This window comes from Melanostigma gelatinosum (genome assembly GCF_949748355.1).
Source record: "Melanostigma gelatinosum genome assembly, chromosome: 8".
In the NCBI taxonomy this organism is placed as follows: Eukaryota; Metazoa; Chordata; class Actinopteri; order Perciformes; family Zoarcidae; genus Melanostigma; species Melanostigma gelatinosum.
This window is the reverse complement of record NC_136641.1, coordinates 5,617,522-5,635,023: the sequence shown is the minus strand read 5'-3', so window position 1 is coordinate 5,635,023 and position 17,502 is coordinate 5,617,522. Positions and strand designations below refer to the sequence as shown.

General features: G+C 47.3%; 1 protein-coding gene across 1 annotated transcript; it reads right to left on the bottom strand.

The window, feature by feature from the left end:
* Positions 1-1,829: 1,829 nt before the first annotated feature.
* On the bottom strand, positions 1,830-13,377 carry LOC306780908 (protein FAM110A). The gene is made up of 3 exons (XM_079273440.1): positions 13,241-13,377; positions 5,055-5,466; positions 1,830-4,703 (listed from the first exon to the last, which is right to left on the bottom strand). The coding sequence occupies exon 3, from the start codon at positions 4,691-4,693 to the stop codon at positions 3,287-3,289; it is 1,407 nt and encodes a 468-aa protein (XP_079129566.1). The 5' UTR covers positions 4,694-4,703; positions 5,055-5,466; positions 13,241-13,377; the 3' UTR covers positions 1,830-3,286.
* Positions 13,378-17,502: the final 4,125 nt, after the last annotated feature.

Below are 17,502 nucleotides of genomic sequence, written 5' to 3'. Positions count from 1 at the left end.
TGTGAAGGCTCACCACAGCTCGGCTGGCTGTGATGATACAAAGCGTGCTGCTTGTGCACGATAACAGTACAGTAGCAAACTAAAGCGACACTAATTGTCTTTGGTTCTTGCTGAGCAAAACTAGAGTGAAATTTACAATTATTAACAAAAAGCAATGCACAAACCCACTGCCAGTACTTTATTACTGCCAAATATTTTCTGACCGGTCCAGAGGGAAAACGACCTCCTAATTTAATTTCAACTTTCGAATGAATAGAGTCCTGTACCTCCTGCCACTCACTTTCTTTTTCATTAGAGCCCAGAGACACACAGCTGCTCCAACACTGATGTTATTTGCTTCTCTCATAGAAGCCGACACCCTCCATATCTCTCTCTTCCCATCTCTACCTCCTTCCACCAACTTCCTCTCTCGTCCTCTTCCATTTCCCAGCTTTTAAACTGCTGTGAGCTATCGTTTTTTTTTAGATCTCTGCTTCTCTCTCCCCTCAGTGTTGCTGGATGTTATAATCAGAGTTGCCTGGGTGACCAAAGCGGGCTGCTGTCATGATGCCCAGGCCCCGGGGCTCCAGGCAGAAATACTTCATCATTTGCGACAGCTTGCTCCACTCCATCAAATACTCCTCCAAATCCTCTGGCCACCCACATCCTCGAAACCATGGACCCTGTGAGAGCAGTAAACCAAGGCCACGTGCGATGATGTCATGATGTGCAGGGGCGCTGTGATTGTTGACAGGCGAGGAGGATACTGTGGAGCGGTCGCTGGCCCCAAGGAGGCCACGGACCAGCTGTCTGAGAGACAGAAACCACCGAATATCAGAAGTGGCTTTTGATCCCATGAGCTAGTCCGCACGGGGGAAAGGCGTTTGGGATGAAAAGTTTGTGTTACAAACTGGGCTCATAGCGGCTGACAAGATATACCATCCAGTTGCATCATGGGAAATGTAGGATCCAATTTTTCTGGGGCCCGGAGTACCTGAATGTTAAGGAGATACACGACGAAAGCGCTGTAAAGCATACGGCAGCGAAAAGCATCAAATACCATCCGTGTCTGCAAAGAAACCCGCAGCATGACCTGCTTAGTCACCTTCCAAACCTGGACGAGGTAAAAACTTGTTTTTAGCCGAGTGTTCCTTTAATCCTCATTCACTTTTTCAGGGTTTTGCCTAAACTCGCAGCGCAACGAATGCTTACACTGTGTGGCCTAAGAACCTCTTTCACACTTGTTTATTTCCCCCTCCAGTGTGTTTAATTGAGTAGTTGCTCTCTTTAACAAGGACGCAGAGCAATGAAGCAGGGTGTGGAGCTGGGGGAGAACTTTGGTGGTGGTGGTGGGGTGGGGGGGGGGGGGGGTCATCACAAACGGCTTCTAGACTAGTCATGGGAGCAGCTTAATGAGAGGCTACAAAGACTAAGAGCAGAGCTGCTCGCACGTATGTCGACTTTTTTTCTTCTTCCATCTAAATAATGAAGGGGCCGCTTTCTGTCTTCTCTAACAAGAACACGATTCATAGTAAACAAAAAGCCGTCCAGAGGAGCTCAGTGGAAGTGCTGCGTGTCCATTATTGATGCTGAAATGAGGGGCCAAACACCTGCTTCTGCTGAACTGGACCCGCACCAGATCTTTCGCATTATACAGCAAGCATTTGGCAGCAGCAGCGCTTCATAAACCCTCAAAACACTGAAGAAATCAAGAGGAGCAGCTGTTTGCAGCCGTATGGTGGAACCAGGTCACCTTGTTTTAGTCAGCTTGAAAGACAAGGAAAAAAACCAGCGAACAAGTACATACTTTAACATTGTTTTTATTATTAATAGTTTAGAATACACCACTGTAAAGCATTTTGGATCTCTCACTTGAAGACTCTTTGGGCATCAGCGTGTGCTCTCCGGCCCTCTGTGGACGGCGCTCTTCATCTGTGATGGAACAGGTACGAAGAGGAGCAGCCTGGCCGGGCCTCACACTGAAACATTGCAGAGGGCAGAGAACCGGCGCAGGGGGAGACGGACCTCCTCTCTCGCTCCCGCTGCGACAAACAGGAAGTGGAATAATCTCACTCACTGTCACTGTGACCGGCGCCTGTATCTGCATGCGTGTTTAAATGGGATCCTACATGAACTGTAACTGCGGTAGATGTGATCAGATTGCACGAAAGAGCGGAGATTGAATTCTGTACACAAAGTTGTCCAATATTAAAAAATACATTAAGTTAAAACTTTCCAAATAAATATTGGTCCATATATTTGTTAGTCTGGCAAGTGCATCTTCCTGAGACACTTTCAGAACCGCCATAGATATCTTCTTCTCTACTCTCTTCCGTCTGCCTTTTACCCGTCCTTTGATTTTTCTCTCCATTCTGACTGGAGGCAAAATAACTTGTTCGCGCTACACTTACTTTAAAACCATCCACTTCTGAGCTCAACCCTCATCATATGACTTGCTCCCCTCATGCGTGCCGAGACATTCATCGTAAACATTCTTCTCCCGCTGCACCAGTGCAGCAATAATGTTTCGGATGCAAAACACACACACACACCTGGACAACGTTGCAGTCGAGACACACACACACACACACACACACACACACACACACACACAGCGCTAACTGCTGCTCCTGTATTTACTGTAATAGACCTGAATGTACGTCTGTGCCGTGAAGCGATTATCCACGTGGGAGCAAAGTGTGCACTTCGTTGAAACCCTAAAATTAATGTGTACAAAATGTTTCACTCGCATGCTGACAGAAATGTGTATAATAACAGTCTTACAGTCAAAAGTTGTGTTTTTTGAAAATACAAATGTGTTTATGGAAGCTTTTTTTTTTTTTTAACGTGACATTTCACAGTATCAACGTGGTTCTCTTCCTCCAGCAGTTTGCAGCCAAGTTCCAGTGGCTTTGTGCTGCGGAGCTCCCTGGTACACACACATGCGCTCACACACACACAGACACACAGTACCTTAACATGAGGAACCACAAATGCAAATTTCCTCTGCCTTCATCCTCACCATCATCATTTATACCGGTCTATTATTGCTTTTGTATACCAATATTGTTACACAAGATCAAGTGAAGGAAAAGGGGAAACGTATCGTCCATTTAGTCCTGCAGGGAAGCAGTCCTGACTTGCAGCCCGGAAAACAATCACTGATGTGTAATTTCCAAAACAAGTGTCTTCACAGGAAAATGAAAAGAAACAACTACTGGATTATCCTTAAATGTGACGTAAGGCAGCAGAAGATGTGCTTTCCCTTCTTCAGACATACAAAAAGTCCTTTCAAGTCCTCGTTCGTCTATACGTTAGACACGGCGTTGTTGGCGTCTCGCGCATGGCGGATGCCGTACAGCCACTTGATGACTCGAGCGTTCCTTTCTATTACGGAGATCCCGTACGGGACCCGTTCGCTGGTCCGGGCGGGACCGTCGTCGTCCTCCTCGTCCGCCCTTGCCCGGCCGGCTTCGTCCCCGCACTCCGAGCTGGGCGTGCTGACGCTGCGGAGCTTGGAGACCGACACGATGTCCGAGTTGGCTCTCGTGAAACGCTCCACTCCCCCCATGCCCTCCACCTCCCCCGGGTCCAGCCCGCAGTAGTTGAAGAAGCGCTCCAGGTCGGCGGTGGCGCGGGAGTAGCGGTCGCTCAGGTCCGACTTGGACCGGTGCAAGGCTGGGTGCTTGCGGGCGGACCCCTTGGAGCTGGCGTTTGATATGCGGGTGAACGCGGGGGAGGCTGGCGGGATCATGCCGGCTCGGCCCAGCATGGGACTAGGCGGCAAGTAGACCGGAGGGGAGGGCAGGGTTTGGGACGGGACGACGAGCTGGGGCTTGGTTAGGTTCTGAGAGGGTGCAGGAGGTGGGGGAGGTGGGCCCTGGGGGTGTGCGACCTGGCCCTGGGCAGTCTGTCTGGGCCTGAGTTGGGGCTGCAGCATGACCCTCTGAGGCTTCCTTATCTCAACCTGAGGTCGAACGTCCACCCTGCGCACTGTCACTGAGTTCGGGGAGCTATAGGGCGCTGGAACCCCAATGCGGGGTACTCGTGCTGGAACAGGGGGCGGGCGGCGGGCGGGTTCTGCTGCTGGGGTCCGGAGGTTGTTGTTGAGCGGAGAGGAATTGCAGGAGGAGGTGGAGGAGTTGATGGTGCCATGGTTCAGTGGTTTGAGGTTGTTGAGGAGCCGGTTGCTCCTCTCTTGTTCTGCCGACAGGCTGCTGCCGATGCTCTTAGCGCCCGATGAGGGAGATGACGAGGAGGGGGAGGTGGAGGAAGAGGACTGGGAGCAGGGCATTGGTCCATCGCATACATCATTGATAAGATTGTTCAGAATATCCAAGTTAAGAGCAGGTCCTCGTCTCCACCCCGCTCCGTCCCTCCCTCCTCCATTCTCCACGTCGGCTGGGCAGCGGGGAACTTTACGGGCTGGGGGAGTGCTTATCTGGCACTGGAGCATCATCCCCGGGGGAACCAGGGGCTTGCGGATGATTGGCGCTTTGACGGGGGCCTGGCGGGTGAGGGCCACCTGCTGGCTCTTCACGTACTTGGCCTTGTCGGCTTCCAGGCGCTCCACGGCGCTCAGTTTGCGGGCCCCGGGCTCGACCTGGCGACGGAAGTAGTCCGGGCCCTTGTGAAGTATCCTGAAGGGCATGGCGGAGGTGAAGGGGACCCCGGCCAGACGGCCGTCTGACGGCCGTAGGGTCTCCACCGGCATGTTCGACGAGCTGACAGAGAGAGAGAGAGAAATATTCTCAATCAGTCAAAAGGTTTTTGAAACTGAATGATGTACGAGAGAACAGACAAGCCAAGAATGAATAGTATTTAGTGCGTTACAAAAAGTGGTTCATAGCAACCACTGGACACAAGGAGATACAAGTTAGACTAGGGACAAACAGAGGGACTGACAGAGGGAGAGCTGGGTGAGAGTGGTCCTTTAATGGTCAACAAGCATCCTTTTAGAGCGCCCACATGTCCTCTCTAAGCTTAAGAAAATAGCTCTTTTGTACCCTCTTTTCTTCCCACTCTTCCCCCCCCCCCCCCCCACCCCCACCCAGAGTCCCCTTTAACTTCCTTACCGGTCGCTGTGTTGCTGCTCTCACTTCTCTCAGTTTCTTCCCTGTCACTCCCTCTTGCTCTTGTATCCTTCCTTCCCCACTGAGTCCACGCTCAGTGAAAGGCTACTTGTGGGACGGGGTCAGTCGGGGTCAGATTCCACATCAGGCCCGGCCAGACCACCTCTATTGAGCTCGGCAGTGACCGAGAAGGGTTTTTTGGCTGCAGATCGGGGTCACCGGTCAGCCAGTGCAGCCGATCGGGAGCTCTCTTTCATCCGAAATGCAGGTCCGGTCGATCAGCCGGCGACGCGACAGCCTTTGAGATCCCCTTCACGATCTCTGTCCAACTCGTCCGTCAAGCACGTCCGCCTGTCCAGCTGTGAGACGACACAAAAAAAGCCGTCCGGCAGCTCAGCTGGAGAGACCCACAGTCCTGGAGAGGGTTAAAAAGAGAAAAAAGTCCAAGTCAGATAATAGCAGAGCTGTCCGTTTTCCGCCTGCCTCTCATTAACAAAAGCATCCACACGCACTGATATATACACACACACTCTCTCTCACACACACACACTTCTCCGGCTGACAGACGTGGAGCAGACGGGACAGGCTTTAATACCGAGCCTGGCTCCTCCCAGCCGACCAATCACACGTCAGCGGGGCACAGGGGGCGGGAGATGCGCTCGCATTGGTCCCCCTCAAAAGGGTTTCTGACCAATTGGACCCATCCCCCGTTCAGAGCACAACAAAACACCGGGGCAGGGTTTTCATTCAAATGAAAATTCTTTGAAAGGGAGGAGAGGAAAAAAAATTTAAAAGAAAAGAAAAGAGCGAGAGAGAACACCGGGCGAAAACAGCTGCAATGTTTTGCATCGAGCAAGCGGGGTGCTATGAAAACACTGAAAGCCCGCACAACTGTTCCTCTTGTTAAGCTCTTTGTCTTCATCAGCGCAGAAGAGGAGACAAAGTGTGGACGGTGTGTGAATGACAGACGGACAGTAAACAATGGACTTATTCCAAGTGTCATCGTGGTCCAATTTGTTTTCTTCCCATGTCCTGGTGCTTGTAGTGCTGCGGCCTTCTGGCCTAATAAACACAGCACTAATTTAGAGACAAGACAAAGACAGGCAGTGAACGTTTTGTTGGTTGGCACCTAATTACTTCTCCTGTATTTCTGGGTTTTAGGGGTTCAAAACACTGCTATTTCTTTCTTATTTTTCTCCGAGCGCAAACTTCGCAGAAAAACCCTCCTCCTCCTCCTCCTCCTCCTCCAACAACATGTGACCCTGTTTCCCCCACATCCCCCCTCGCTCTCATCCCTGAACAGCAGACCAGCAGCAGAGAGAAAGCGCAAAAACGATCATGACAGCTTAGACTTGGACACACACACTTGCTTGCAGGAACTGCAGGAGCTTTAAAACCCACAGATATGCACAACCAGTCACACACACGTCGCTTTCATCTCGACTGTGTGACAAACCAAAGAGGTTTAAAATAGTCTCCCTTAAATTACAAACGCATTTGCCTCACAGAAAATAATGATTGACAAACATTCAGCGACCAAAAGCCTTTAGGCAAACCTCCGGGGACAACAGTCAGAAGATCGAGCAAAATAAATACTATAATGGAAATACTGACGAAAGTGATCCGAGTGAGAATAAAATGTAATGTCCTCTAGGCAAAGAAAGGAGGGATTGTTCAGTTAGTTTCAGTTACAGGAAGACAGAAACCCAAGAGAGGTGCAGAAGACGATGATGACATCATCACAGCCTCCATAATCCTCAGAGTGAGACACACACACGCCTGTCTTTACATTCTTAAGCTTAAATTAGTTAATAGATTACCCGATTGATTTGCACACTGTTGGACTCTTTTTGAAAAAGGTAGCCTCTGACTCAAGTGACATCACAAGAGGCAATTTATCAGGCTTTACACAGCTGCCTCTCTGGAGACACAGAAGCTTTTCTACAACCTTTTCCACATATGTAAACGCAGTAGTCTCAAAAAGACCATATCCTACTTCTCTCTGTCAGTCGTATATGTGACCGCTCATAGAAACGTGTCCGATAGAAAGACTTCACCAGAGAAACGTCTGACGTTTGGTATGCTGTGGTCTTGTCATTACCCCTACACAGGCCTCCCTCTACTGACTAAAAACACCCTTTAGTCCAGATTTAGAGCCTTTTCTTGTCCACAAAAAAAGACCCTTTTCCTTGAAACAAATACTCCGACAGAGGTCCCTCTTCATTGTGTAATGGTCTAAGATGCGCACACACACACACACACACACACACTAACTTGGCCTCCTATCTGCCTTTTCCACAACATGACAATGTAATTTAAAGTCTCCATTCCTGAGTCCGACATTTACACATGACAGTGGACAATTCATGTATCATGGGATATCTCTCCAGCTCAACCTTTATAAAAACACAAGGTTTTAACAACCATGCAAGAGCTGTGTGCATGCAAACACACACGGAGACCCCCGTCACACCCACGTAAACCCATTCAGCTGATCACTTTAATCCCATGATCCACTCATTATTCACTCTGTTTGTTACAACAGTTAAGTGGACACTGTTTGAGATGGAGAAGTGAAGAGAGAAAGAGTGTAAACAACTCTCAACAATCATTGTTGATACAAGGTTCCAAACATCTGCAGCAAAGGACTGAAACAGCTCAAATAAAAGCTGCTACATTCATGCAGCCTGCATGGAGATCAGATTTGGGAGTATGTTAATGCACCAACACATTTAACTTTCTTTATTGGCATTGAGAAGACATGCGAATAATGTCAGCCTGGAATAAAAACAGCAGCTACAGTTGTTGGGTACCTCACTTTCTACAGGGCCAGGCAGCTAAAAGATGTGAATTGATCAAGCAACAAAGTGTGTGCATGTGTGTGTTAAGAATGACTTCCATGGGAAACACAACACGTTTCTTAGCCCGTCCGTCTCCTTTTTCTAACTTTCCATTCATGTTCTGTTCCACATGTAGCACCCCTTCACTCTATAGAGAGTAGACCTAGGTTACCCTTTACACTGGAGGGATGGGGTGTTTGGGTTCAGTATCTCAAGGTAGCTACCCGAAGGTTTACCTGATTTGGGTGATATTTAATTTGCCCTCCTAATAAACAAATAGACTGTTAAACTTAGCCTCAGATTTGATAACTGACCACAGACAACTGATTTGGGATGAAAAGAACAAATGTTTACTGAGTGCTGTTTAAACTGGTCAAATAATATTAACCCTTTCGGGGAAAACAAATACAAAACAACAATAACACACTACAGCAGGCTCAGTGTATAGAACCAGATTCTTAACTTTAAAACAATGGGCCCTACTCACTCTCACATGAAAATAATAAACATTGCAGGCCTGTAAGCTCGGGTGCGGGGCTGCCTCGCGCGTCCTGATCGTCAGCAGAGCGAAGGCACCAAAACCTCAACGGTTCATCTTCAGTCTTTGAGGGAAACAAAACAGTTTGTAGTCCAAAATAGATCAAACACGGAGGTGACGGCAACAGCGGTGAAGTCCTCGTCGAGAAAAAAAAAAAACCGCCTCGTCCTGTCAGACGTGACGTCCTCTGATCCAGCAGCTCAATCACTTTAACAGAACAACTTTTCATCAAAATGAAAAACCCCTCGGCAAAATCTACTGATACCAAACAATCAATATGCCGTGCTGTCCACAGTTAACAGTTTTGTTCTCCAAAACTAAACATTCAAAACAAACGATCTCCCCTTGCATTTCTCTGGCATTCTCCATCTCTCTCTCTCACCCTTCCGCAGTTCCCCTCCTTTTTTCCCGCTCCTTCCTTAACCCCGTCCCCGTTTTCCACCACAGCTGACTCTGGTCATCGAGCAACCGGCCTGCTTAAGACCGATTACAGGGAGAGCCCATGACTGGGAGCAATTTTCCTCGCCAATCATTTCCTCGCACTAAGTTACCGAGTGACTGAATGAACAGCAAAGGAAATGGGTTTTAGTAGGAGACACGAGAAGAAAGGCCAGATCTGATGGGTATTTTTTTTATAATTTTGCTTCCTATAAAATGTCCTAAATCGTGACAAATAAACAAACAGCACACCGAGGGTCCAAACACTGAGGGGCATGCGTGTGGTCTGTGACACCAGCTGGCTTGGTGGTATCGCAGTGGCCCTGGTCCTAGCGGGGCGGACATTGACCCCAGATTGTATAGAAAACAACAGAGAGCCAACCAGAAACCCCCTCCTGACACTGAGGAACTCATCTGTAATCACATGAACTAAGTGAACGATGGAACGAGAGAGAGGCTGTGGCGGGTTAGTCAGCAGTGATTTCAGGTTCATCGGCCGCTGGAGGGACGAGCAGGAAGCAGTGACGCATTTCACGACAGGGAAGACAGAAAGACAAACAAACTGTGAGCGACCAGCAGGTTGACCCCGTTTTAGGATGACCTTAGCCTGCCTAGTTCTGGGCTTTTTGCCACACGATGCACGGGCAACTGCTGCAGATGAACCACACACTGATGGATGCCGTTACACCGACTGTTCCGATCTAACCGCTGCTTAACAACAACAACAGAGCGCTACTAAAAACAACAAGAAAACAAGTACAGACTTCACTAAAACTTCACAACGATATATTATATTGTTGCTTTTACCTGCTCAATCAACCTCTTTTTAAAAAGGTGGAGCTCCATGATACCAACTGTGACTCCACACATGGGTCTTTGTAACGGTAACAATGACAGCAAACAGAAAAGATCGTTTTACCAGACGACAACTCAAGGCCCCCTGACTAGCTTTTCCCAGAGTGTATCATGTCAATATACTTACAAAGGATGTTTATTTAGAACTACTAGATGCAGATACATATAGTATACACAGAGAGAGGTCACACGTTAGTGTCAGTTACAGAAGAGCATATCTGTAGCAGGGAGTGAGGGTTCGCTCAAGCACAGTTTGGCTGCTTTCAAATAGTTCTAACAACTAAAACAGCTAAATGCTAATATCTGCATGCTAACATTTGGTAATTAGCACTAAACACAAAGTTCAGCAGAGGTTATAAACAAAACAAAAGTTGGACCAGAGTAACATTTAGGAGATCGCCAAAGTCGTTAGGATTCATCCTCTGGGTACCATGAATGTAGTTTTTGGGATATTTAAAGTTATTTACAGCTGTGGACCCTCTGACAGCACCACCTTACCTTGACAGAGAACATAGTCATCAAGTCAAGGTAAGTGTCCTGTGAGTACAACATAATCGTGCAATGTCAGAGAAATATGTGTTTTCGTTGTGAGATTGCTGGATTCAGGGGCTGTGCATTAAAGAGACAGGATAGGAAACAAGAGAGGAAGTTCTGAAGAGGACCATCCCTCAACAATTCCATGATCGGATGAACAGCAATCACACCCCAGGCTTAATGAGCTCAGTTAAGCATCTTGTATCTTCTGGTTTAATAATACCTAAATAAAAATAGGCCAAAACCCAAGTACTCAAAAAGCTTCAGTTTGGAAGTCACTAAAAAGCTTAAAAAGAAGAGTTCAAAAGGTTATCAGTCACGCCCCATCCAGGCCCATTTAGGGAGCTCCAAAGACAGCTAATGAAGACAGAGAGGCGAGCACCGGTCCTCACGGGATGCAGCCTGTGCTGCACTCAACTCACCACACTGAGCCGTGTGGTCAGCAGCTCACTTCCTCCTCAAAACAGCACTTGGCTGGGTAGAGTAGAGATATGCATGACTGAGGTGGACTACATGGGGGTTATGCAACACTCATACGCACCAGGGTCTAGACAACCACTGGACCATAAGCAGACAGTTCTTACAGCATCTGGGTTCATCTTTGTATGGCCCTCCCCCGCCCCACATCCTCTGGTGTCCCCTGAACCCCCCCTCCTCCACATCACTGTCTGCGCCTGTGGCCTCAGGAAACACACATCCATGCACAATTACACCCAGGGGTGGGGTGAGGAGGATTCCAATGAAATCCTGTCGTGTGTGTATATTTGTAGCTGTGCATCCACGATTGTCAACATCCTGGTCTCTGTGTGTGTGTCTCAGGAAGAGAGTTTTGACTGAGTAGGTAATCAGTGGAGAGCAGGTGGCGAAGTCTTCCCACGGGAAAACTTAACTCGGCAGCTAACGCAAACATATTATAAAATCTGCCATTTGCCCACATTAAAAAGAAACACAAACGTGTTATGTGTTGCAACATGAACAAAAACAACATAATATACTACAAGAAACCAACAAAAGTTGGCAGAACCCAGTTGATTAAGTTCTTCAGAACTAAACCAACATTTTGAAGATAGCAACTCTGGTACATTTTTGAAGGCTGGCAGACAACTTTCAGTCTTGTTTGAGGTGCACAAGGTCTCCTTAGGTCACTTCAGATATATCTAATGATAAGATGTTGGGTGGTTATCTTTCTCCCGGTACTGGGCGCATGCAGGATTACGACTCTTGATATTTACAATACCCGTAGGGATTCTGGCATTGCTGAGCCTCTGTAGAGCGAAAGAACTCTGATTCAGCGAAGAACAAAAATTCTGCTGATTATGGAAACTGCAATGATACCTCAAACTGATCCTCTTCTGGGAGATGTGTAATTTCAAGAGTGTGTGTTTGGATCACTGGCTTGAGGCTGGTAACACGCACATACAGACATATGTGCATATACAGACAAAAATGCACACTAATGAAATTACATGCCAGCTGCATACAAAAAGATACAGAACTACTGCATACCTGTACAGTCACGTGTACACACACACACACACACTGCAATGGTGGAGATAGAAGGCAAACAAAAAAGTAAAAGTCCCCCCCCCCCTTCAACATGGTGATGAACGCATTCCAGAGACGCGCAGGCCTGGACGCAATCACATACTGATGTCCACAGTCAGCTACAGAGCCACCACACACACACACTGGTGTGGGAGGAACAGTGGTCACCGTGGAGTCGCCTCAATGGCTAGGCCTCACTGTTTGCTTGAATGCAGGGAGTGTTTCGCTCGCGTGCATACACACACCCACACACACACCGTTGGTTGCACACACATGCACAAACTGTACTCTTTCACCGACTGTTAACCCTTTAAAATCCCCGATTACCTCTCCACTGACAGAGAGCGAGAGAGAGAGAGAGCGAGAGAGAGGTGCGGAAAGTCTAAAGAGCGGTACAGTGAGTTTCTGTCAGTTTTAGACAACAACCTGTTGTAGTATGCACCCCCCCCCCCCCACACACACACACTTAACAGAAGAGAAGCCACTCTGAACATCATAGAAAGAAAAGAGAGACTGACGAGTTCATGAAACTGCTTTGACCCTCACCAGCTCAGTGTGCGGACAAACCGAAGCACTGCTGCCAAGAGAACACTGTGAAAAGTCGGGCTGTGGAGACAACATCACAGCATCTTTTTAAACAAATCTTGTGCTTTCACAAAAAAGCAGCGACCATCAGTAATGTGGATATAATGACTGAGTGGGTAGAGTCTAATAATAGAACAGCTCGAGCAGTCTGGTGAGTTCAGTAAATCAGATCACTGTTCTGTAACGCAGCCTTTAGAACCAGGAAAAGAAAACACTCATGCCTTGTTATGATTTAACGATATCCCCAAAAGTCTAGTTGTATCACGATATGGATACTATATTGATATATCGCCCAGTCCTATTTGAAATGCTGAAATAAAAGCATCCACGTGAAACTTGTTGGAGGTACGACACATCCACTCAGCCGTTTCTCACGGCGTTACAGCTGAGCTGCCAAATGTTAGAACCAAGACCAGTATTTTTAGATGTTAGCATTCCATCTCCAGTACAAGGAAGCACAGCCTGCGACACAAAAAGACACAGTAGCTGCCTGTATCAGAATAGAGCATTTCTATTGCTCTGGATGGTTTTCCTACTACCACATCAAAGACATGTGCAGGTCCTCTTGCTATTGCTGGCATCCTATGTCTAAGACACTATTGACTGAATGCATTCACACAAACATGCAACGAACTCATTAAAGACGTAGTGACATAAAAAGCAGCTCAACTGAATCCCATGTGTACAATATAAAACGTGGTCCATTGAAACTTTCAACAGAAAGTGTAACGTTTGCTGTCGATACCTGCCACAGCAACGAGCCCCCTTTTTTAAGCACACGGACACAACCCCATGTCAACACACTGCAGGCACTCTGATCTGCTCAAACAGGACAGGAGGTAAAGTTTACTTACATGATGTCTACGAGGTCCTAAACCTAGGAAGACCAAAAAACGGACTCTTCAAAAAGCACCAGAGGCGCGGGTAACACTCGCGGGTGAGAGCTCTGGGTCTGATGAGAGCGCGTGGTGTGTGTGTTCCTGTGTGATCGCGAGTCCAAACCAACACTGACCTGAGCGTCTCTCTGCTCCTCGGGCTCATACGCTTCCCTCCTCCCACTGCCGAGGAAGACCCCGCCCCCTCTGTAGAGCAGCAGGAAGAGTCGGGAGAGCAGGAAGCAAGAGCGTGTTCCTCGTAGTCACATGATCTACCTTCTCATTACCCTGTCACTCTTCTGAAGTGCGCGTTTCCACCCCCTAATATGGCAGAGGCACCCGATGGCTGTGGTACAGGAAGACACCAGCGATCACCATGGAGAAAACAATCGATGCACAGAAGACACAAATCAGAGATGGGTGACTCTACAGCCACGATTGCTTCTCGGGAGAACGACGGCCTTTTTCCTGCTTACTCCAAACAACCTGCTGCCGTTTCTGCAGCTGCTGCTAAAAAACAAAATCTAAAATGCATCCTTCCTGATCACAAGGAGACTCTTCCTGGTAAAAACCGGGCTGCAGGTGTAGACCAGTCTGGAGTGAGTCCATATTTGGATGCTACTTTCTGTGTACATGACTGGACTTATTACTAGAGCTGCAGGGATTTGTCTGTTAATCAATCGGCTGACTGACCTAGAAAGGTTGCAGCCATATATTGTACAGAAATGTCACTTAGTGGTGGGGTTTATTCAGACATGAGGAAATGTCAAATTGCCATCCCATTTACGTTATGACGTGTGGGTTTAAAAAAAAGGGGAACATCATTTAACCCTCTGAACCCCAAGCAGTTTCGGGTCGTTTTTTTCCTCTCTGTGATTTTTGTGGTGAGATTTTAAAGAAGACATTTTTATATCACAATTTTAAGCTGAGCTTCGGTTGCGTTTTCTGACTGAACCGTTCGTCAAACATGATGTATTCAAGGACCGTCGGAAAGAGGAAAATGTGACGATAATGACGGTCTTTACCGCTTCTGGCTACGATAAATGGTGTAGTTTTTGCCGATTATTAAAAAACACGTGCTTTTGTATCCCGCCGATGGGTTTTGGGGTTCATAGGGTTAAAAACAACCTCTTCCTACAGTTTAAAGCTACTACGAGGAACTTTCATATTGTGCTGATCTTTGCTGCCCCTTTGGACAAAAGCGGTAGTGTGTCAGAGCCGCCCGAGTCCTTTTAGAAAAAGCTCTCATTTTACTGTAGCGGAGTCCAACTATATAGAAACAGCCACTCATGTCAGTCATATAGACACATCAGTATTACATTGAGACTGTTTCATATCCAGTTAAAATGTAATCAGTTTGATAATACTTCCTATGAATAAGACATATTTCCTTTAGAACATATTTCGGCCAGCAGAAGAAAGCAGATAAGCACCATTAATTGACTGAGTTTAGGTAAATTTACCTTCCTACGACATCCCAGCATCCAAACAAAACACTGACTTCCTCAAAGTTATTCCAGACAACATTAGCCGTTCCTGTCCAATAGATTCTCCTGAGATACTAAACAATGTATTGTAGTAAGTGAGAAAGTCAGGGGAAGGGAAGTAGGATAACATACGGTGTGGTGAATGGAAGAAAAAGATGATGATTATGAAGGAGGCGGGGCCAAGGATATCCTGTCATTAGGGCCTTCAAAACAGTGGTTCAGCAGCTTTAACTCCTGGAATACCTCCAGAGTATTCCTGTGTGTTTGCATATAAAAAGGGCCAGTGTCCAATTAATACCAAACACTAAATGAGTAAATGCACCTGTATCTATTCCCACGAGTCATTGATTTCACTTTCTGCACACCGTGGCTGAGCTGCCCTCGCTCCTCACAGTCCAAACAGACACTCAGCGGTGCTTATTTAAAGGAGTCAGCAGGGCGGGGTGCACCAGACCCACACACACACACACACTGAAATACATGTATACAAACCGACACACAGGCCCAGGCACCCGCAGCCACAGTCTAAAGTCAAACACACACACATGCAGTGGTCAGAGGTTCTGCGGAGGCAGCAGCGGACTCCCTCGCTGTAGAAGGAAACGGCAATCGGCGGCTCTGAAGTCAAAAGGCACACAGCGGGAGTCGAGTGGACAATGAACATTTCAGCTGGGTCAACAAATTCCAACACCTTCTCTACCTTTCTGTCCACGCCATCAGTCGCACTCTCTCCTCCCTTCCTTTTCCCGCCTCCTCCCAAGGATCGGGGCAGATAATCACACATTCATCATCTCATATATCTTTTCTGCTCTTCAGCAAAACATATACCGTTCTCTACCTAGGTCGATCCATTTTCTCCTCCCTCTGTTTTTAGCTTCAACTCCATTCTGTCTTCATACTTCTTCTACCTCATTCCTCTCTTCAACCATCTTCTTACCCCTCTCTTGTCAGTCCCTCTCACATCCATTGAAAGCATCACGATCTCTGTGTCAGGGGGAAATATTTTGGACATAATACCCTGAGAGCATGCCAGCCGGCCCTCTGTTAGTGGTAAAGCACCTCCATGAGAACACACACCTTGGCTCGGAGACACGGAGGAGGCCGGCGGATTAAGAGTATTAGTGTGAGTGTGTGGTGCCGTCTCATTTGGCTAAACCCTCTGTGATCCACGATGCACACGCACACACACACACACATACACACACACGCTCACTTACCCATGTAACGACGAGACCTATATCGAGACCCACTGGGTGTTTATTAAACACACAACGTGAGCTCTAATTCTGCAACTTTGATTCATCAGCTGGAAATGTCTTTATAGTGACAGCTGCAGAGGGCGAGGGGTGTAAAGTTACTGCAGCTCTGACTCCTTTCTCTCATACCAAAATCATATGCTCTATCTCACACACACACACACACCCACACACACACACACATTCCACGAATGCAGGGACACTGCATCTCACGTTACTGCTCCCTTCACACACCGACTAGCCCGAGCAGGCCCGGTCTCTGTCGCCCTGCATCCTCAGTGGGTGAAGATATCAAACTAGAATCAATCCCCTGAGAGGAACAAACTATCTTAAGATTCCTTTGTAATGGTGACGGGGCAGCGGAAGCATCTGCTCACATTTGCAATTCATGTGTTGAATTTGCCCACGTAAATGGGATCAGTTCACGACTGACAATAGATGGCAGTTGAAATTCAAATTTCAAGAGGGACTTCTTATCGGGCCTGGTTGACACCGACATGCAACGGGTGTTGACTCTCCCATGCTCATACGTGCTGCAAACAGACACAAGCAAATATTACGGGCTTGTTTAAACACAGAGTTCTTTCGGGCGACATGTGACTCGTTTCAAAGCCCTTGACCCCGTCTTCAAATCGAATGTAGCAGATAAACACAGCAGACAGCCCGGCAGCAGAGAAAACTCTGTGTTCTATGTAAATAAGATGCGTCTCTCCATGAACTAGATAACCTCTTCATTGGAGGGACATCTGACCCTGAACTACCTCCTGGCACAGTGAAGGATACCATGTCTTCACAAATGCAGAGCAAAACTGGATTAGAGTCAGGTGATGCGATATACAACGAGACAGAAATCTGTCAGCTGGCAGAGATTTCAACGTACACGTTCCACTTCCTTTTATGTCTCTGCTTGCACTAGGCCACTGTGAGCACATCTACATTAACACAGCGCGATTACCATAAAGATTTTATTCTTAGCGCCCACGCCGACTCTGCATTAGAGGGGTCCTACAGTGAGGTAGGGTTAAACTTCCAATTGTGGGGCTCACTAGAGACATGAGAGGTTCAAGGTGCATGGTTATATTTATTCTCCCACAAGGGGAAATCTGTTTTGAAGGCAGAGGTCATGGATGCAACAAAAGAGACAACATCGACATAATAAATCAGAGCTAGAGCAGGGAAATGGAAATTCATCTAAACTACACATGTACAAGGGTGCAAATGTTCAAGGGAAGTGCAACGAATCCAGCCAGAGTGCTATATGCTGTTAAACATATTATTATTATTCATGGCACTTGAAAGTCTTGATGAAGGAGACGTGGGATCTCTTAGTCTCCTGAAGAGACGCCATGAGGGCAAAAGCTGAAAGTCCTTCAGGAGTGGATGGTCCTGGCAGTCCAACATAGAGCTGCCTGATACAACAACAACTTACCAGTACCGGGTATTGAATTACTCAAGTCCATGCGGAGATAGCCCCACTGACATCATCAAGGTTATTTTG

Excerpts from the sequence above, each read along its gene's own strand:
- LOC306780908 (XM_079273440.1), bottom strand. The coding sequence starts at position 4,693 with ATGCCGGTGGAGACCCTACGGCCGTCAGACGGCCGTCTGGCCGGGGTC.